The sequence below is a fragment of the Zonotrichia leucophrys genome, chromosome 27, assembly GCF_028769735.1.
Source record: "Zonotrichia leucophrys gambelii isolate GWCS_2022_RI chromosome 27, RI_Zleu_2.0, whole genome shotgun sequence".
In the NCBI taxonomy this organism is placed as follows: domain Eukaryota; kingdom Metazoa; phylum Chordata; class Aves; order Passeriformes; family Passerellidae; genus Zonotrichia; species Zonotrichia leucophrys.
Window position 1 is genome coordinate 5,018,433 of NC_088196.1, and position 21,350 is coordinate 5,039,782.

At 60.8% G+C, this 21,350-nt stretch overlaps 1 protein-coding gene across 4 annotated transcripts; it reads left to right on the plus strand.

The window, feature by feature from the left end:
- The first annotated feature begins 3,361 nt into the window (after positions 1-3,361).
- On the plus strand, positions 3,362-20,003 carry UBTF (upstream binding transcription factor). Of its 4 annotated transcripts, none has more exons than XM_064733523.1 (21): positions 3,362-3,508; positions 6,708-6,841; positions 9,757-9,932; positions 10,195-10,278; positions 10,863-11,018; positions 11,732-11,796; positions 12,334-12,454; positions 12,915-13,025; positions 13,308-13,441; positions 14,004-14,145; positions 14,440-14,481; positions 15,164-15,277; positions 15,395-15,550; positions 16,626-16,781; positions 16,982-17,092; positions 17,184-17,272; positions 17,443-17,632; positions 17,868-17,915; positions 18,157-18,225; positions 18,564-18,710; positions 19,506-20,003. In XM_064733523.1, the coding sequence occupies exons 2-21, from the start codon at positions 6,784-6,786 to the stop codon at positions 19,617-19,619; spliced, it is 2,283 nt and encodes a 760-aa protein (XP_064589593.1). In that variant the 5' UTR covers positions 3,362-3,508; positions 6,708-6,783; the 3' UTR covers positions 19,620-20,003. The 4 variants fall into 4 exon arrangements, with proteins under 4 accessions (XP_064589593.1, XP_064589595.1, XP_064589596.1 ...); XM_064733524.1 differs by lacking the exon at positions 3,362-3,508 and adding an exon at positions 3,713-3,932; XM_064733525.1 differs by lacking the exon at positions 12,915-13,025 and having other exon boundaries at positions 12,334-12,463.
- Positions 20,004-21,350: the final 1,347 nt, after the last annotated feature.

A 21,350-nucleotide genomic window follows, 5' to 3' on the forward strand; every position in this document is an offset into this window, starting at 1 on the left:
GGGGGATTGGGAATATCCCCATTCCAGTGGGATTGGGAATATCCTGATCCCCGTTCCAGGGGGATTGGGAATATCCCGACCCGGTGCTGCTGGCACAGGACCCAGAGCAGCCCCTGCCCTTCCCCCAGCCCCTGGCACGGGGCTGACCCCGATTATCCATAATCCCATTAAGGAACGGGGCGGGGGGCACCGGCGGGGCCATGGGAAGGGCCGTGCCCGTTCTCCCCCAGCCTGTCCATGGGGCAGGAACTGGAAGCAGCATCCTCGATCCCAACTAGAACCCCAAACCCTCTCTGAGGGGCTGGAATAAACCTCAGCATGACCACCAGGCTGTCCATGGGGCAAGAACTGGGAGCAGCATCCTCGATCCCAAATAGAACACCGAACCCTCTCTGAGGGACTGGGATAAACCTCAGCGTGACCCCCAACCTGTCCCAAACCCAGCAGAGCTGCTGGTTCCTATCTTCCAGAGAGGGAAGCACATGGATGGCACTTCCAAACCCAAGGGCCAGCTCCTGTCCCTGTGTCCCTGTGTCCCTGTGTCCCTGTGCCACCTCACGCGGGCAGCCCACGCCGCTGCCATCCCCAGGGCTGCCATCCCTGCCTGCACCCCTGGTTGAGGTTCCCCAGGCCGGCAAGGGCTCGCTGTTCCCTGGGAGATGGCAGCGAGGTCACTGCTGCAGGATCCAGCCCGGCCTGGGGGTGGGAATTTAGGTCAAGCTCCTCTTTGAACCCGCCTCAGCCCTGGGAAATGGGGAGGGAATTAGGGAAGGTCAGGAGAAGCGAGGGGGAGATAAATGCTGATTAATTGGTTGCTAATGAGGGGGAGAGCGTGGAGTTCCAGAGGGGGATCAGTCCTGGAAAGGGAGAGCCCCAGTGCCTGCAGCATCACGGGGTGCTCCATGCCATCCATGGGCAGGGGACACCCTGGTATGTGCTGGCAGTGCCACTGAAAAAGCAGAAAAGTAAACAAAAACCTCCAAACCTGCGGGTTTATTCCCCAAAAATATTAATTGACACAAGTAACAGCAAATAAAAAATTCCCGTGGTGAAGAACAAGGCCTAGGAAGGGCAAGGAGAGAAGGGGTGGCTTTTGGGGGGGGGTCCCCATTTCCAGCCCACCCGCTGCAGGGTCTGTGGTTGATTCCCAGGTCTCCAGTGTGTCCTTGCTGGTAACAAAAGCCCCAAAACCACGTTGGGAGAATTGTGACTGGAGCACTTGACAACTCCCATTGATTTTTAAAAAACCCTGAAAAATTCTAAATGTCAATTTTCACATGTTGGGCCTGATTTGCTCTAAATATTGTATGTTGGTGTTTTTTTTTCTTTTTTTTTTTTTTTTTTACTTTTATAATTTTTCCCTCTTGCGAAATAGCAACAATTCCTGAAATTCAGGGATCCACCCCAGGCCAGGCCCTTTTCCACGCAGAATTAATACATATATTTTTATTTTTAAGCTCTCGCAGGAGGGATTAACCACCCGGCGCCAGTGCTGCCTGGCCGGGCTTGGCACAGCTCGGGCAGGACGTGGCGGAGGAGCCGGCTGTCCGCCTGTCCCTCCCTCCGCCTGATCCTTCCCTTCGGAAAAAGCCAAAATAATCCACTTGCACAGCCAGGCACTGCCCCCGCACCCCAAACCAGCCGGGGTGTGTGTGTGTGTTACCCACATTTAGGGATTATTATATTTATTATAGTATATTTCTATATAAACAGGCGTGAAAACCTGCCGGATTTCGGCCATCCCCATGCGGTCAGCCGGGGAGATGCGCGCAGCCCATCCGGGTGTGTGTGTGTTACCCACATTTAGAGATTATTATATTTCTTATATTATATTTCTATATAAACAGTTTTCAGCCATCCCCACGCGGTCAGCCCGGAGCTGCGCGCAGCCCACCGAGCCGGGTGTGTGTGTGTTACCCACATTTAGAAATTATTATTTATTATATTTCTATATAAACAGGCGTGAAAGCCCCCAGATTCCGGCCATGCCGGGAGATGCGCGCAGCCCACCGAGCCGGGTGTGAGTATGTTACCCACAGTTAGGGATTATTATATTTTTATATTATATTTCTATATAAACAGTTTTCAGCCATCCCCACGCGGTCAGCCTGGAGATGCGCGCAGCCCACCGAGCCGGGTAACCGCACGTTCCCAGCGCCCGTCCCGCATCCCCGGCGGGGCCGTGCCGGTGTCCCCGGTGCTGCCGGAGCCGGCCGGGCCCGGAGCAGCGCCACGGCCGGAGCCGCCCGGAGCACGCCAGGGTCGGGCCTGGAGCGGCCGTGCCCGGTAACCGGAGCCGCCCGGAGCGCCGGGAGCAGCCGGGGAGGCCCGGCCAGCCGAGCTGCTCGGTGCCGCGGCGGCATCCGCTGCTACGGGAGCTGCCGGTACCGTGCAGGAAGCCGGGCCCGGTGCTACGGAAGCAGCCGGTACCCGCGGGGGTGCTCGGCACCGCGGAGGCCGCCGGGCCGGCCGGTGGCACGGAAGCAGCCCGGGATGGCCCGTACTGTGGCGGCAGCCGGGATGGCCGGGAATGTGCAGGCGCTGCCCGGCCGGGATTGGCTGCGGGGAATGACGCCCAGCACAACAAAGGTGGAGTTGGAGAAATTCCATTAAAAAAAATTAAGAGAGAGAGAGAGAGAGAGAGAGGGAGAGGAGAGGAGAGAAAGGGAGCGGAGGGAGGGAGGAGGGGAGGAAGCTGCCCCTCGCCCGCCCCGCCGGGCAGAGCCCCCCCCGCCGCCGTGTCCCGGGGCCGCGGGGCGGGCAGGAGCGCGGCCCCGCCGTGCCGTGGGGGCCCGGCTCGGCTCCCCCCCCTTCCCCTTCCCGCTTCCCCCCCCCTTATTTTTTTTTTTCCCTCATTTATCTTTTTTCCCCCCTATTTTTTTATTTTTTTTCTTTATGCAAACGCCGGCCGAGGATTGTTGCACATGTAAGGAGATTTTTTTTTTTTTTCTTCCTCCCTTCCCCCCCCCCCACCCCACCCCCCCCTCCTTTCCCTCCTCTTCTCCTTCCTCCTCCTCCTCCTCCTCTTTTTCTTCTCACCACAGTGTTGCAAAAGCAAAGAGCAATAAAAAACCCGGCGGAAAGCGGCGGCGGGGCGGCGGGGCTGGCGGGGAGATCCCGGCGGATCCCGGCGCGCTCAGCCCGGCTGATTGGAAGAGCGAACGCAGCGCCATGGAGGCGGGGGAAAGCGCGATCGTCTCTGCGGGGACTGGAGCGCGTCCACGCCCGGGGCCAGCGCTGCAGAGCTGGCCGCCGTTCAACCGCCGCTCCCCCGCCCCGGCCCCGCCGAGCGAGCCCCGAGCCCCCGCCGCCCCCCAAAGCGGCGGCCCCGCCGGTACGTGCCCGCGCCGGGGGAGCCGCCGCCGCCGTGCCCCGCCGCGCCGCGCCGTGCCCGCCGCCCGGGCTCGCCATTCGCCGCCGCGCCGCTCCGCCGGCGGGGCTGGAGGAGGCGCTTTGTTCCTCCCCGGGCTCCCGCTGCCGCCGCCGCCACCGCCGCGCTCCGGGCTCGGTAAGGCGCTCCGCCGCCGCTCCGACGGGAACGGGGAGGGGGTCGCGCCCACCGGAGCGATTTTTTTTTTTTTAGAGAGAGAGAGATAGATAGATAAATATAAAAGAGAGAATATTTTTTTTTTTTTTTTTAGAAAGGCTGGTTTCGCGCAGGCCCCGCGGGCAGGAAGCCGCCACCGCCGGGGCTCGCCCGCCTCGCCCGCCCGCGGGGGGCACCGCGCTGGGGCTCGGGGCGGGGGGCAGCGCCCGGCTCGGCGGCCCCGGTGTGCCCCCCCCTTCTCTCCCTCCTTTTTCCCTTCCCTTCCCTCTCCTCCTCCTCGCTCCCTCCCTCCTTCCCGCTCGCCTTCCCTCCCTCCTCCCCGGTGCCGCAGCTGGATTTCGGGGGCAGGCTTCCAGCGCTGCCCGCTTGTTTTTCCCGAGCCCGGGTGAGTCCCGCGCCGCGGCGGGAGCTGGGCGCCGCGCTCCGCCGGTGCGTGCCGGGGCTCGGCCGACCCCCCCCGCGCTTCATCTCCCCTTATCCTCGCTCTATCCCCTCTTTATCCCTTTTTTCTCCTTAATTTCTTTTTATCTATATTTTTTTTTCTCTCCCTCTTTTTTTTTTTTTTTTTCCGCCTTTCACCCCCCTTCCCTTCCTTTCTTCCCTCCGGACCGGGAGCGGGGCTCCAGTCCCCCGCTGGGTGGGTGGGTGTTTGCGGGCTCGAGGAGGGGTCGCGGAGAGAAAAGAGGGGGGTAAGAAAGGGAGGAAAGGAAAGGAAAAACGAGGAAAGGAAAAGCGAGGAGGGGGCGGCGGTGGGGAAAAAGAGAGGGGGGGAGGATCGGGTAGGAGCCGCTCCCCGGGGGTCGGTGCGGGGAGGTCGCGCTGCCCTCGCCCGGCTCGCTGCAGCTGCCCGGCCGCCCCCAGCCGGGCATCCCCGCCCCCCCTTCCCCCTCCTCCTCCTCCTCCTCCTTCTTCTCCTTCTCCTTCTTCTTCTTCTTCCCCCAGCGGCTCCGGCGGCGGGGTTGGGGCTGCGGCGGCTCGGTTAGAGCTCCCCCCCACACCCCCCCCCCTCCAACCTCCTCCCTCCTTCTTCCACCACCACCTCCTCCTCCTCCTCCTCCCCCTCAGCAGCCCGGAGAGGTGGGTTTGTCTCGGCTTTATAACCGCGGGTGGAGGGGAAGGAGCGGCGGGCGGAGGCGGGCGCAGCCCGGCCATTGTGTGCCGCGGCGGAGAGCGGCCGGTAACGATGGGGGGATGCGGGGGGGGATGCGGTGAGGGGGGGATGAAGCAGCGCATCGCATCGCTCCGGGGGGCCGGGGGTGCGGAGAGGGGCCGGGGGAGCGCTCCGCGTTCCCCCGGCCCCTCTCCGCACCCCCGGCCCCCCGAACTCGCCTTCCATTGTCTGCCCGGGTGTTGTTGGAGGGAAAGAAAAAAAAGGGGGGGGGGCTCAGCTCGCTGGCGCCCGGGTGGGAACCGGGGGCGGGGGAGGCGCCGCCGGGGCCGCCCGCGCTCGGTCCCACCCGGTTCCTGCTGCCTGCTGGAGGAGGAGACTGGAGCTGGCCGGCGGCGCAGGGCATGTGCGGGCTCTCCGCCTCCGCCCGCCGGCCCGGCCCCTTCCTCCCCCGCCTCCTCCTCCTCCTCCTCCTCCCCCCCTCCGGGCGCGGGATCCGGTCCCCCCCCGGCTCCCCCGCGGGGGGATCCCGCACCCCCTCCCCGCGCGCCCCCCGGGGATCCCGGTGCGCGCGCACCGCCCCGCCCCGCCATGATCCCACGGATCCCTCCCCCTGTCGCGATCCCGCCTTTCGCGACACCCCCACGCGTCCCCCCCCGGTTGCGATCCCCCGCTCGCAGCCCGGGGCGATCCCCGCGTTCACACCGCCCGGGGGCCGGGCTTGATCCCACCCCGCGGCGATCCCTCGGCCGGCCCCGGGGGTGGTCCTAGGTCCGCCCCCCGCGGGGGTTGATCCAAGGCTGGAGCGGTTCCCCCCATCCCGTCAGGGCTCATCCCGCCCCGGGCGATCCTCGGTCCCACGCTGGAGGGGTCTGCGCGCCCCTCACCCGCCCCAGGTGATCCCCCAGGCCGGATCTCCCTCAGGGGGTCCCACATTCGGTGCCCCCGGGGCTGGCCCGGCCTCCGGGCCTGGTGGGGCCTGCACCCCGCAGTGCTCCCGCATTCCCCTCCGGCAGCTTGTCTCCCCCCGGGCCATCCCGGATCCTGCCGGGCTTTCTGCACCCCTGGGCCGTCCCAGGGTGCTCCTCCCTCAGACCCAGGGCCCGGCTCTGCCCGAAGCCCCTGGACCCCCTCCCCAGGGCCCCCACAAGCCTGGATTGCCCCGGGGTCCCCCAGGCCCAGCCCGTCCTCAGGCCTGGGCCTGCTCTGCCCCCCAGGCCTGCGGCCTGTCCCTCAGGGGATCCCCCTGAGGCCTCCTGCCTGCTCTGCCCTCCAGGGGCTCCCCCGATGGAATCCCCCGTGGGGATCCCCCCAGGCTACTGTTGTGCCACCCCCCCAACCAAGTTTTGGGGTCTCCCTCCCTAGGTTATCCTTCCCCATGGAGACATAAGATGCTTCCTAATGGGGTCTGAGGGCATCCTTCCCCTGGAGCCCCCCCTGTTGAAATACTTTCCTCCAGCTTGTTCTCTTCCCTTGGGAGACCCCTGAATCCCCCCGAGGTCCCCAAATGCCCCCCTCCAGCTCCCTTGGATCTGGGGGACCCCTCTCTTCTCCAAGCATGTCCCCACCTCTGGGGAGGATTTTGCTAGATCTGTGGTGGGCCTTCCTTTGAAACCCCCATTTTGCAGTGGGGGGAGTGAACCCCCTTACAGGAGATCCCTTGGAGCCCTCTTGCCTCAGATTCTCTTGATCCCAGATTTTTGGATCCCACCCACCCCAGGGAGCCACCTTGAACGTGTCTCCTCTGGGATTTATTGGGATTCCTCTCAGATCCTTTTCCCCACCTTGGGGACAAACCCCTGCACCCTTCTCCCCTGCCCACACACCCCTTTTCTCCTCCCCTGCCCAACGTGGGGGTCACATCACCACGGAGGATCCCCCATGCTGGAGCTCTCCCCAGATCCCACAGGGATGGGTGGGAGGGGATATTCCTGCACTCATTCATTGGGAATGGAGAGGATGGGTGGATCACGTTTCCCCCACTCCCCGTTAGGAGCTGGGGTCCCCCCATCACGGTGGGGATGCCTAGCAGGGTTCTCCTTTTCCTTGCAGAGCCGTGCGGGAGTGATTTCGGGAAGAGGGTGAGGAGGGAGCCGGCGGGACCGTGCTGGGCACAGGCAGGTGGAGGATGAACGGCGAAGCTGAGTGCCCTGCAGACCTGGAAATGACAGCTCCCAAAAACCAAGGTGAGCCCCCGGCAGCTCCCCCAGCATGTGCTCCCAGAGAAATGCTGCTGCCACGCTTAAAAATAATAATAAATAAACCTCAGAGCGGCTGTTTTCTCAGAGGGATGGCAGAGGAGGAGGGATGGAGAGGGAGGAGGGATGGAGGATCCGTGATCCCGGCTGCCAGCAGGGTGAGGTGGGGGGGAATCTGCCTCTCCGAGTTCTGATCCCCCCCGGGGAACACACACACACGTGTACAAGCACACGGATTCACGCTCCAGTGCACCAGCAGCCCCTTGGCACTGGGATGCTCCTGGGGGGGATTGGGAAGGGGGGGCTGGCACAGAGGTGCTGCCCTCCCTGCTCACATCTGGGCTGCATTAAAAGCCGAGCCGTTACCTTGGGCCTCCAGCTTCCAGACCCCAGCATGACATCAGAGCTTCAGCTTTTATTGGAAAAGGGGCAGGAAAACAAGGGAAACAAGAGAGATGTTTGTTTAGGGCAGCTCGCAGGGCTCTGCCACTCCACCCCTTAAAAACCCCCTGGCTCCCCTAGACCTGTGGAGCGCCGTCCAGCCCCTCACACCTGCCGGGTCCCCCCGTTTTCCTCCGTCCCTGCTGCAGTCGGGGTTGTTGCCTCGAGCGAACCCGGCCGAGCACGTGTCCTTCTCCGGGACTTGAGATGGATTTAATTACACCGGGGCAGCTTTCCTAATATAGACCCGGCCCGGCCGGTGCCAGGAGAGCCGGGATAAATCGGTCCCAGGGCACAGACAGCCCCATTCATCCTGCTGGGTGAGCGCCGCAATTCCAGCGTTCCTCAGCGTGCCCCAGGTTGAGGGATGGGGATGGAGGGCTGAGTGTGGGGGTCCTGTTGTCCCCACGCTGCTGCCAGCGGGGATTTTGGGATGTTTCCACTGGTTTTTAATGTTTTCCTTTGGGATGTGGTTGTTCCGGCTGTGTGCCAGTGGAGGGTTCACACGGGGCCAAAGGTCTCCGGGTGTTTCTGGATTTGAGGGGGAAACTGAGGCACGGGGCTTGATGGGGGCAGGTTTGGGGGGGTGTCTCATCCCCTTCTCCATCCCCTCTGGAATTTTGTGGCTGTGTTGCTTTTGGTAATTCCTTCTGATTTCTGCAAGTAAAGTTGGCACCAGCTTCCCAGCCCTGTTCTGCCTCATTGGTCCTTGCCTGGGAGGCTTGGAAAGTGGACGGGAAAAACAGGAAGACAGAATTTGGGGCTGTGTTCTCCCTCCCTCAGCTCTGATCTCCCCCAGCTCTGTAGGGAATGGGAGTTTCCCATCTCTTTTGCCTGTTCATGGTGTTTTGGGATGAAGCCATGAGCATGGGGACACACCCCAAGCCACCAGGCTTTCCAGGGGGGCTTTTTCTGTCTTCTCCCTCCTTATTAATTCCTAATGAGGTCACTCAAGGGACCAGCTGGATCCTAAACTATTCCTGCCTTGACCCCCAACCAGGCAGGTCCATCAGGGGAAATAGGATGAGGGGGTCATGTCCTGGCTATGCTCCCTTCTCCAGGTGCCATATGTCCTTTAACATCCCTTGCTTGGATTTGGGAATCCAGGGGAATTGTCCTTCCCCAGACCCCTGCAAGGGCAGGAGGTGGAGGTGTTTTTCCTCATGTTGAGTCTTGAGTGGAAGGAGAGCTGCAGCTGGAGAAATCAGTGCTGCTGGATATTTCTGGGAGCTTGCTTTCATTCCTGGAGATGCAGGCAGAGATGCTCCACTCAGATCCATGACGAGCCGCCCTGTCCCCATCTCTGGGGGGCTCCATGTCCCCAAACACCTCGGCCTTCACCTGGCAGAGGTGTGAGGCAGGGAATGCCATGCTGTGCTGCGGGAACCCCGGTGCCCATGTGCCCATCCAGGCTGAGGCAGCCGGGGCTGTGTGGGCGGGCGGCTCCGGGCTCTGCTCCGCCTCCAGCCCATCCCCAGGGAATTTTCCTTCCGCTCCCAGGCCCCGCTGCATTCCCCAGGGCCACCCATGTTTGCAGAGCGCCCTGGGCTGTGCTCCCCTGCTGGCCTGGAAGCTCGGAGCAGGGAGGAATTCCCCTGGCAAGGAAGCAGCCCCAAGGTTGGGGCAGGATGAGGTGTTCAGGGCTGGGATATCCTGTCCCAGCACGGTGCTGCTGCCTGTCCTGGCCTCCAGGCTGCTCCAGGCTCTCCGGCTTTGCCACGTGCCCATCCCACCATTCCAGTAGCGTGTTCCTATGGGAGCTGGGGATGCTCCTCCCAGCAGTTTGGGGGATGTTGGGGTGACATGAACATCACCCTGCACTGTCAGAGACCCCTCTGTGAGACAGGAGGGCAGTGCTGGGCTCTGCCCCCCCCCACTTTGTGATCTGGGAGCTTTGACCTTGGCAGAGGTCACAGTGGAGCTGGGCCCAGGTGATCACAAAGCTGCCTGAGGTGCAGGAAAAGCAACGCTGAGGTTTTCCAGTTGCTCTGGACACATCCACTTAGAAAGTGGGTTTTCCTGATTCCTGCTTGGCTGAAGAGCTCATTGCTCCCATGTTAGGGGTATGAAAGAGCCCTCTGCTCCCGTGCAGCAGAGCCATCCCTTATCTGATGGTTCTCTGGGATGAGCGAGTCTCTCTGGTTTGCACCGAGTGGAATTTCTAGCTTTGCCCAGATTGTTTTGGCCCGTAGAGAGTTGCTCGAGGGTGATGGAAACAGCCACGTCCCTTTGATCTTTAATCTCCAGAGGCAGCATGTGGAGATTACGTGTCCTGGCGTGCGGTCCGGAGCGGCACGCCGGGAGCTGTAGTCCCTGGGAAGGGAAGGGAAGGGAAGGGAAGGGAAGGGAAGGGAAGGGAAGGGAAGGGAAGGGAAGGGAAGGGAAGGGAAGGGAAGGGAAGGGAAGGGAAGGGAAGGGAAAAGGCTTCCTGCCCCTGCCTGATCCTGTTTCTCACTGCTCAGACCGCTGGTCGCAGGAGGACATGCTAACCCTCCTGGAGTGCATGAAGAATAACCTGCCCTCCAACGACGGGAGCAAGTTCAAAACCACCGAGTCCCACCTGGATTGGGAAAAAGTGGCTTTCAAGGACTTCTCAGGGGAGATGTGCAAGATGAAGTGGATGGAGATCTCTAATGAGGTAATTGACACCTCATGGGGCTTTCTAGGGGCATTGTGGCAGGGTCTGAGTGTCCTACTGACATTCCTGGGGCTGTTGGAATTGTCCAGATTGAGTGCCCAGAGCCCTTGGCCCTTGGTGCTGGCACCATCCTGTGACCCCCTCAGAGGGGCTGGGATCAGTCATTTTTGGGGTGGCATTACAAAACCCAGTGGCCTTTCTGCTATGCTGGGAATCTGCCCTGCCCCCTATTCAAATCTTTATCTCTTCATTTCCTGCACAGGTGAGGAAATTCCGGACCCTCACAGAGCTCATTATGGACGCTGAAGAGCACGTGAAGAATCCTTACAAAGGCAAAAAGCTCAAGGTATTGGGCAGGAATTAGGCTCAGCCTCTAAAGGGTGACCCCACACTTCCCCAGGATGTGGTCCTGTCATTCCTGTGGCACCTCAGATCCATGTGGCCCCACCGTGGGAGCCCCTGCAGGCACCTCAGTGCCCCTAATCCCAGTGTCCGGCTGCCCAAGGCCCTGGAGGCCGTGGCTCTGGGCCTGGGCCAACTCCTGGGTACATTTAATATGGCTGGCTGTACTGCTGGCAGCCTGCATCCAAGTTTAGCTCCAGAGGGGCTGGGAGCTGCTGTCCTATTCCTGGCCTGTCGGGTGCATCCCTGGGAGCTGGGTTCCATCCCCTCCTCCTGCCCCAGTGTCTCCTCTTGCTCTGTGCTGGCAGCTCTGGATGGCTGGAGGCTGCTCCCAAGGCTCCCAGCCATGGGATGCTGTAGTTCCTTGGGGAGCCCTCATTCCCAGCAGTTTCCCCCTCCTTGCCTGCCTGGATGACCAGCAGGGCTGGATGGAGGCAGCCCCCAGGTCTGGGGAGCCATGGGTTAGGCTGTGTCCCAGTGGTGCTGCCAGCTCCATGCTCAGTGTCCTCCACTCTGCTGTCTCCCCAGAAACACCCCGACTTCCCCAAGAAGCCCCTGACTCCCTATTTCCGCTTCTTCATGGAGAAGCGAGCCAAATACGCCAAGCTTCACCCCGAAATGAGCAACCTGGATCTCACCAAGATCCTGTCCAAAAAATACAAGGAGCTTCCCGAGAAGAAAAAGGTATGGGGGAGGTGAGGGAGGGGTCAGCAAGCCCCTTCCCACCATGGGCCTCTCTGTGCTGGGCTCTGCTCAGCTCTTCCAGTAAAACCAGCAGAGCCCAAGCTCTGCCTGGTGAGGGCTCAATGCAGCTCTCGACAGGAGAAGCCAGGTGTTCCTTTAGTCCTGTCAGACCTGTAAGACTTCCTTGGCTTTTCCTGTCCTGGTTCCCAGGATCCCTGGGGTGGAGGCCGGTTGGGTCTGTCCGTTGGTCCGTCTCTTCCTGACGGACCTGGATGGTGGCTTTGCCACTGGGTGGGTCTGTGTTTAAAGGGGTTAAGGCACACGCCCCACTGTGCCACCCTGTCCGGGTGAGGGACACAGGGACAGGCTCTGGGAGAGGCTGGGAGCAGAGATGTGCCCACCTGGAGATGCCAGAGCCTGGGCAGGGCTTTGGGGTGCCCAGCTTTAACTCTGGGGTGTCCAGGAAAAGTGCAGGGCACAAGGTCCTGCTGTGCCCTTTCCCAGGGCTGCTGGGGTACACAGAGAGGGGAAATGCCAGCTGCTGAGTCTTGGGCAGGCTGGAAACCCTCTGCAGGACCATTCCATGGGCTGGAGAGCCCCTGAGTCCCTCTTGGGGTGGTGGGATGCCCAGCCAGGTAGATAGGGATGTGTCTTCCTGCCTGTTCCTGGTGCTGACGTCCCTCTCCACCTCTGTGGTGGCTTTGTGTCCCCAGATGAAATATATCCAGGACTTCCAGCGAGAGAAGCAGGAGTTTGAGAGGAACTTGGCGAGGTTCAGGTGAGCAGGCAGCCCCCCTCCCCATATTTCCCCAGGCCCCTTCAGGCAGATCCAGATTGCCCTCCTGTGCATAGCTCATAGAGCCCACGGATGGGCTTTTGGCTTGAAGAGAAGGGGGAAATTCAGCAAAGAGAGCAAGGAAAAGGTGTCTGAGAGCAGCCCTCCAGCTGGGAGACTGGATGAGAAACCAGCCCTGCTCTGGGGGTCAGGGTCTGCGAGGTGAGGACAGCGCTGATAAAAGCTGAAGTGTCCCCCCAGTCACTCCAGACCTTCCCTTTGGATGTGATTGCTGTGATCCAGGTGGTTCCTGGCATCCCCAATGACCTGCTGCTGCTTCAGGGTTGGAGCCAAGCTGTAGCCAATGCTCCCCAAGGAGGGATGAACTTAAATCTGTCCTAAAACCCTCCTGCTCTTTTTGGGGACCCCCCAGCACCTGAGCCCATGGAGGCTCTGCCCTGCAATGAGGTTTAGGGGTGCTCTCCTTGCCACTGCCACCTCCCTGACGCTCTCCCTTCCCCACCTGCCCTCCTGCTGAAGGGAAGACCACCCGGATCTCATCCAGAACGCCAAGAAATCCGACGTCCCCGAGAAGCCCAAGACCCCCCAGCAGCTGTGGTACAACCACGAGAAGAAGATCTACTTGAAAGTGCGTCCAGATGTGAGTACGGTGGGTGGGAGTGAGTGCGAGTGTGAGTGCTGGGGGGTCCTGGACCCCGCTGCTGGGGCAGGAGGGGGAAGGGAGAGAAGCATTTCAGGGGGTCGGGATGGAGGAGACACCGCTAGCAGCTCCTGGAGCCTGGACCCAGGTAAGGAGGGGCTCTGCACACCTGGAAGAGGCTCAGGGATCCAGCCCCCACTTTTTGCCAGGAAGGGGTGACCACAGCCTGAGTCAGGGCAGGAAAAGGAAAGGATTCCAGCACAGACATCCACCTCTGGCCATGCCCCCCACTCCCACACAGCCCCACGGCTCCCAGCCACCCCATGCTGGCTGCTGTCAGGCCCCAGCAGGCCACGCCTTTTTTTTTTGCCATTTTTCTGCCATTTTTTCATATTTTTTCATCCCTCTTTTTTTTTTGGATTTTACCCCTCTGCCCTCACCTCTGGCTTTGGGTTTTCAGGCCACCACGAAGGAGGTGAAAGAGTCGCTGGGCAAGCAGTGGTCTCAACTCTCGGATAAAAAGAGGCTGAAATGGATTCATAAGGCCCTGGAACAGCGGAAGGAGTACGAGGTAGGGAGCAGCCTCACCCGGTCCCCTCCACACTGGTCCCAACATTCACTCTGAGCCTCTCTGCATCCCAGCCCTGCAAGGCCTCTCCCAATAGGCAGCGTGGGGATCAGGCAGGTCCTGGCAGGTCCCTAGTGAGTGTGAGCCCTGCCTCTCCAGCTGTGTGCGAGGCAGGCAGCAGCATCCCAGGGCACAGGATCAGGGCAATGGTTGGCTTCTCTCTCCTCCTCCTCCGGGCCCGGCAGCGGGGGTGGCAGCCCCTCTGACCGCTCTCCGTTCCCACAGGAGATCATGCGGGATTACATCCAGAAGCACCCGGAGCTGAACATCAGCGAGGAGGGAATCACCCGCTCCACCCTCACCAAGGCCGAGAGGCAGCTCAAGGACAAGTTCGATGGACGACCCACAAAACCTCCCCCGTGAGTCCTGTCCCTCCTGGAGCCACGGCCTGTGGGGTGCTGGTTCTTGCCAGAGAGGAAACTGGGCTCTGCTGGGCTTGGGGAGCCCAGATAACTCCTGGGGTCACAGACACAGAGGGGTTACCTGGGGTTTGTAGGACACATTTTTCATGGACAAGCCTGGGAACAGGCTGCCCAGGGCAGTGGTGGAGTCACCATCACTGGAAGGGTTCAAAAAGTGTGGATGTGGCACTTGAGGACATGGTTTAGTGGTGGCCTTGGCAGTGTTAGTTCATGGTTGGACTAATGATCTTAGAGGGCTTTTCCAGACTTAAAGATGATCTCTTTAAACCAGTCCTTAAATATACATCAAATAGACATTTTGGGGAGAATCTGAGTGAGGTTTACAGTGATACTCTGGCTTTTAGGGGGTGATCCAGCACCCAGCTGCCATAAAACACAGGCACTTCACTTGCTTGCCTGGTGCAGCCTAGCTGGGGGGTTTTGGAGACTCCTTTTGGACCAAGCCAGCTGCACAAGGGCAAGTTTTCCCTAACACTGGGTCTCTCTGGGGGTTTTTCAGGAATAGCTACTCCCTGTACTGTGCAGAGCTGATGGCCAACATGAAAGACGTGCCCAGCACGGAGCGGATGGTGCTGTGCAGCCAGCAGTGGAAGCTGCTCTCCCAGAAAGAAAAGGACGCCTACCACAAAAAGTGTGACCAGGTGAGTGATGGACAGGTAGGGGAAGAGGCAGGTGGGCACCAGTGCAGAGTCTGGGCTATAAATATCCCTGGAAACAAAGCCCTCACCTTTGCTCAGTCCCTGTGCTGGTCTGCATCACCAATTCTCCCTGAGGTCGTTGGTCACCTCCCTTGATCCTGTCTCCTGTGTGGGACAAACAGATGGGCCAGGTGGAGGGTGCTGTTGCCAAGGGATGGGGCTGGATCAGAGGCTGCAAGGGGCAGGAATATGGAGTAAGGGATCTCTGTGTAACCACACGTCTCCATCTCCTTCCAGAAAAAGAAAGATTACGAGATCGAGCTGCTCCGCTTCCTGGAGGTGAGTGATGAGGGGGTGCTCAGCCATTGGGTGCTGGAGATCCCAAAGCTGGGAATGGGGAAATTAAATGGGGAGCTGCCCTCTCTGCTCCCCCAAAACATGTCTGGGCCCAGCTGTGGGTGCTGTGCAGGTGGTTGCACATAGCCTTGACCTTCTGTCTGTCCTAATGCCTGACCCAGCGTCTTCCAGTTGGGCCCTGGGAGGTGAGGGTGGGCCCCCAGCTGGGGTGAGCAGAGGGCTGGAGCTGCAGGGGAGGCTGTTCAGTGGCTGTGGCTGTGCAGCCTCTCACTTCCTTCCCTCGTGGGCAGGGGAGCTGCACCGAGGCCGCCCCAGCATGGTCCCTGTCCCCGGGCGGATGTGACGCGGCCCCGGCTGCGGCTGCAGGGCCACGAGGTGGAAAACCCAGGGGTGTGCCCGGACCCAGGCACCTGCCCACCTGCTTCCACTGAGAAATGGCTGAGCTGAGGGAGAGGGACACTGCCCAAATAGGGGGTGACAGCACAGGAATGAACCCCAGTCTGTACATGTGCAGTTCCAGATGCTGGTCCTGCCTGGGACAGGATGTGGATCAGGACACCCAAGTGCATGAATTCCCCTTCCCCAGAATCCCTATTCCCCCATTGCCTCAAGGCCTCATTAGCACTGGGCTGTCTAACGATATCTCCCCTTCTGTGCCACCCAGAGCCTGCCCGAGGAGGAGCAGCAGCGGGTGCTGGGCGAGGAGAAGATGCTGGGCAGCAACCGGAAAGGGGCGACGAGTCCTGCATCCAAAAAATCCTCACCAGAGACCGGCAAGGTGGGGGCAGCACCTGCCAGAGCCTTGGGGTGGGGTTGTACATCTCAAGGGGCTTTGGGGGGGGGCTGTGGTCCCTGCATGGGCTCCAACCCCTCACAGCCCTGTGTGTGCCCCCAGGCCAGCTCAGAGAAGCCCAAGAGGCCCATCTCAGCCATGTTCATCTTCTCGGAGGAGAGGCGGAAGCAGCTGCAGGAGGAGCGGCCGGAGCTGTCAGAGAGCGAGCTGACCCGGCTCCTGGCCCGCATGTGGAACGACCTCTCCGAGAAGAAGAAGGTGGGTACCCTCTATTCCTCCTCCACCTCCATCACTATCCCTGCATTCCTTCTCCATCTCCATCACCATCCCTGCATTCCTTCTCCATCACCATCCCTGTATTCCTTCTCCATCTCCATCACCATCCCTGCATTCCTTCTCCATCACCATCCCTGCATTCCTCCTCCATCTCCATCACCATCCCTGCATTCCTCCTCCATCTCCATCACCATCCCTGCATTCCTTCTCCATCTCCATCACCATCCCTGTATTCCTCCTCCACCTCCATCACCATCCCTGCATTCCTCCTCCATCTCCATCACCATCCCTGTATTCCTTCTCCATCACCATCCCTGCATTCCTTCTCCATCTCCATCACCATCCCTGCATTCCTCCTCCATCTCCATCTCCACTGCTCTGTGGGGCATCTTGGGCAGTGCAGGGGGTGCTCCTGTCCTTGTCCTGCACCACAGGGCACAAATGTCCCCATGATCATCACAGTGACCTGTCACACACGTGCCATTGTTGGCACTGACTGTGCCTTCTCCTCTCATCACCTGGGGGGTCAAAACCCACCAGATAAAGAAACCTCAGAGGGCCCACCAGGCTTTGGTGGTTTTCCTGATGGGGGGAGTCCGAAGATGGGGTTGGGGCTGTCAGTGGGGACAGTGCTGGGGGAGCTCCATGTCCCCCTGTGCTGGGGGCTGTGTCCCTGTCATGTCCCCTGTGCTGGGGGCTGTGTCCCTGCCATGTCCCCTGCCCTGTGCTGGGGGCTGTGTCCCTGTCATGTCCCCTGTGCTGGGGGCTGTGTTCCTGCCATGTCCCCCTGTGCTGGGGGCTGTGTCCCTGCCATGTCCCCTCACCCTGTGTCCCTGCCATGTCCCCCTGTGCTGGGGGCTGTGTCCCTGCCATGTCCCCCTGTGCTGGGGGCTGTGTTCCTGCCATGTCCCCTCACCCTGTGTCCCTGCCATGTCCCCTGTGCTGGGGGCTGTGTCCCTGCCATGTCCCCCTGTGCTGGGGGCTGTGTCCCTGCCATGTCCCCTGTGCTGGGGGCTGTGTCCCTGCCATGTCCCCTCACCCTGTGCCCCCTGCCCAGGCCAAGTACAAGGCGCGGGAGGCGGCGTTGAAGGCGCAGTCAGAGAAGAAGCACGGCTCAGATAAGGAGGAGCGTGGGAAGCTGCCCGAGTCTCCCAAAACTGCTGAGGAGATCTGGCAACAGAGCGTCATCGGGGACTACCTGGCTCGTTTCAAGGTGAGGAGAGGGCTGGGAAAGGGGCTGGAGGCGGGATCATCACTCCCACCAGCAGGAATTCCCAGGAATGTCTCTCTGGCTCTCACACCTGGGTTTGGCCTGGGGGCTGTGGAGAGGATGGGGGTCCCAGGGGGAGCAGCACCCCAATGTCCCAGGGGTTTTGGGTGCACCTGATGCATCGTGGTGGTTCTGTCCCACAGAACGACCGGGGCAAAGCACTGAAGGCCATGGAGGCCACTTGGAACAACATGGAGAAGAAGGAGAAGCTGATGTGGATCAAGAAGGCAGCGGAGGATCAGAAGCGATACGAGGTGGGCCTCTGCCCCATCCTGCCCCTCACCGTGTCCCTTAGCCAGCACTGCCCCTCTCCCTGACCCTCTCTTTCTCTCTCCTGTGCCTCAGAGGGAGCTGAGCGAGATGCGGGCCCCTCCGTGCTCCACCAACTCCACCAAGAAAATGAAATTCCAGGGAGAGCCGAAGAAACCCCCAATGTGAGTCCTGGGTGTGAAAAACTGGGTTTGGCTGTGCTGGTGGGAAGGGCCTGGAGGAAGAGGAAGGAGAGGGAGGGTGGGTTGGACCCTGGTGTGGCTGGCTGGGGGTTATGGGCACCTGGCTATCTGTGCCCCCTGTCCCAGCCCGGTCCCTGCGCTCTCCCGTGCAGGAACGGTTACCAGAAGTTCTCCCAGGAGCTCCTGTCCAACGGGGAGCTGAACCACCTCCCGCTGAAGGAGCGCATGGTGGAGATCGGCAGCCGCTGGCAGCGCATCTCCCAGGGCCAGAAGGACCACTACAAAAAACTGGCAGAGGAGCAGCAGAAACAGTACAAGGTGCACCTCGACATCTGGCTCAAGGTGGGTGCTGGATCCTGATGCCTGGTGGGAGACTGGGATGATCCCTTGGTTTTGGGGATGATGTTTGGCATGGTCTCTGTTCTTGCCCTGCTCTGGTAACCACCACCTCCAGACCATTTTTTGACATTTTGTAACTTTAAAGGATAAAAGTTATATACATGGGGAGGCTGTGCCCTGTGCTAAAGCCCTTCTGTTCCGTGCCCTCCCATCCCTGACTGTGTCCCTGTCCCCACAGAGCCTCTCGCCCCAGGAGCGGGCTGCGTACAAGGAGCACATTTCCAATGTGAGTATCCGTGTGGCACTGCTGTGCTGGGATCCCAGGAGTTTGGGAATGGGATGGAGTTACTGTGGGCTTGGGACTGGGCAGGATCAGTCCTGGGGGAGGTTGGGATGTGCCACACTCCAGAGAGCCCCTCCAGTGGGGATTTGTCCCCATGGCATCTCACAGTGGGATTTTCTCTGGGCTGGACACTGGGAAGGAGCTGAACTTGAGCCCTAAAAAGCTTTTTTTTTTGTTCCTTCAGAAACGCAAAAGCATAGGGAAGATTCGGGGTCCCAACCCCAAGATGAAGCCAACGATGCAGTCCAAGTCGGTGAGTCACAGCACCCATCCCTCCCTGGGGAGCGTGTCAGGGGGGACCCACACCCCTTGTTTGAGGCATCCTTTGTGCTTCCAGCTGCCTGCCCTGTCCTTGAGACCATAAACTTTCCCCAAATCCCTGCTCAGAACCCACCCAGCTTGGGTTTTGACCCTGGTACCTGCTCAGGGACCCTTTTTCAGTATAAATGGGGAAAGGCTCCCAGCAAGGTAGGGAATCCTGATCTGCTCAATGGCCGCAGGAACCCAAAGGGGGATTGTCAGGGGTGGGGTGGGAGCTGCACCCATGGGTGTGGAGGTCTGGGAACTCACCAAGCCCCTCCTGACCTGCAGGAGTCAGAGGACGATGACGAGGAGGAAGAGGAGGAGGAGGATGACGATGAAGATGAGGATGACGATGATGACAACGGTGACTCGTCAGAGGAAGGCGGCGACTCCTCGGAGTCCAGCAGCGAGGAGGAGAGCGAGGACGGGGACGAGGTGAGGCCGTGGCACGGGGAGGGCACAGGGCCCCCTCACCTTCTCCCTGGGCTGGGGGCTCAGATAGATCCATGGCAGAGGAGCCCCCCGGGCAGCAGGGGGACGTGGGGAGAGGAAGGGGAGCAGGATCCCCCCCGGAGCTGCCGGGGAGGGCACGAGGAGGAGCAGCTGCAGGGCGCAGTCAGGAGCAGCCTCGGGCCCCAGAGGTGCGGGGGGGTGTGCAGAGCCCCCGGTGAGCAGAGAACAATCTCCTGTCTTTTTCCTGCTGGAGATACTGAGTCTGGTCTCGGCTCCGTTTGCGCCAGTGTGAATGCCGAGTAAGTCACCAGAGTCAAAGCTTTACACCGGTGCAACTGCAATCAGCCTATGCTGGATGGCGCTGGGGGCAGAAACCGTGTCCGTGCCTTGTGCTCGCCACCGCACAGGTGAGGTGTTTCCACCCCCTCGCTGGTCTCAGCTCTCGCCTCTTCCTTCCCTGGCTTTAGAGGGGGGAAACTGAGGCCCGAGGCGGGTGGGGCAGCCTCCCTGGGATCGTGTAGCGAGGCAGTGGCAGAGGTGAGGGCAGGACCCCGCGCGCTGCTCCGGCACATTCCCCCAGAGCTGAGCCCTCGCTAAACTCACTCCTGGCTCCTGCCCGTGTCCTTCCTCCTCCTCCTCCTCCTCCCCCAGACCCCCAGGGCAGCGATGGGAGGGTGGGGGTCACACCCTCCCTCTGTGGGGTGAGCAGGGGACAAGAAGGTGATGATAACTAACCCTGCCCTGACCTCCCCCTGCTCTCTGCCACCCCCCTCCCAGAACGACGACGATGATGAGGATGAGGATGATGAGGACGAGGACGACAACGACTCAGAGGGCAGCAGCAGTTCCTCCTCCTCCTCGGGGGACTCCTCCGACTCCGACTCCAACTGATCGGCCAAGCTCTTTGTAACGTCGTTTGGTTTCTCGGTTTCGGTCCCAAATCCCCCCTGCAGCCCCTCAAAATCCTTCCTCCTCTTCCTCCTGCCCCCCAGCATGGGGAGCGGGGGCCGGGGGGACCCCTCCGCCGAGCTCACACTACGGAGGGGGATCAGGGGCTGCTTCCCCCAGGCTGGGGGGCCAGGAGAGAGCCCCCCACCCCTGCCCCCCGCTTTACTCCCGAGGGGAAGCGATTTCTTTTTTGGAATTTCATTCTTTCCAGGGGGGTGTCTCTCCATCCCTACCCCCATCACCCCCTCGCTACCAGCTCTGGACTTTCTAGAAAGAGAAGAAAAACACACAGGAAAAAAAAAAAAAACAAACAAAAAACAAAACAAACCAACAACACCCCCACACACACCTTTTTTTTAATTAAAAAAACCCAGAAATGGGAAGAAAAATCCCCTGGCGGCGCAGCCCCTGCAGCAGCGGGCGTGGAGCACGAGCCGAGGGGCTCAGGACTCAGCCGATGGGACAATGCCTCCTCGCAGCCCCCCCTGCCCTCTGCGCACCCCCAGCATCCTGGGGGGCTCCTCCCCACCCCCCAAAAAACCTTGTACAGTCTGGAAGCTGCCCGGGACCTCCACATCCACGGCACTTGGGAGCGCCGGCCAGGGACGGGGACGGGGCCAGGACAGGGACGGTGACCCGCGTGTCCCCGGGGGGGGTGGGGGGTGTGGGTGCGTGTGTGAACGTGTGAGTGTGTGGGGGGGGCACCGAGCGTGTGCGGGGGGGGCACCGGGGCCGCCCCCACCCGGGGCCGGCGGCTCAGCGTGACCAAGGGGGCGCGCGGGGTCCCCCCCGCTCTGTTGTCGGTGGTTGTTGTGCCGTTGTATTTTATTTTATTTTTTTTTGTTGTTGTTTTTGGTTTTTTTTTTCCTTTTTATAAAACGAGAAAGATCCATCTTTTATTTTTCATTTCCCCCTTTTTCCCCCTTTTTTCCTTGCTCTCCTGCCCCACCTCCCCATTTTCCTCCCTGTCTCTGGTGAAGCTGCTCCTCTCCCTTCCTTCCAAATCCTGGGGGGGGACCAGAGCTCCCCTTGCCCCAGTTAAACCCCAGTTCATGTCCCCCCTCCCCCCGGGCCATGCTGTAAATTTTGGTGTGGTTTGGGTTTATTTTGGGGGGTCAATGCCCCCTCCCTGGGTAGGGGATGGGGCCGCGGGGACCGGGGTGGGTGCATGGGGGGCCTGGCAGGGCCCCCCCTTTTTTTAAGCAGACACGAGCACCAGCAATCCCACGGCACCTCCCTGCAGGGTTCTGTCCCCACCCCGTGCCACCCCCCAAAAACCCACCCAGTGTCATTGGGGACCCCCCCCCAGACCCCCACTCTAATTGGGGGGGCTCAGGATTTGTTCCTTCTGCCTCCCCATCCTGTCCCTGGAGAGGAGCTGGGCTGGGGGACAGGATTTGGGGAGCCCCAGAGAAGGGGATGGGGGTCTGGGGGGGTTTCTCTCTAGGGCTGTAATTTAGCTATTTTTCTCTTCTCCCAAAGCTGTGGGGGCAGCAGGGGGGAGCCATGCTGCAGATTTTGGGTTTTGAGGGGTCCCTGCCCCCCCCAGCTCTGTAACGCCCCCCAGGTTTGCTGCTCTCAGCACCCCAAATCCAGCCCCCCACAAAGACATTGGGGACCCCCTCAGTGCTGAGGGGAAGGTGGGGGCAGCACCCCCTGGCCTTGCCTCACTTT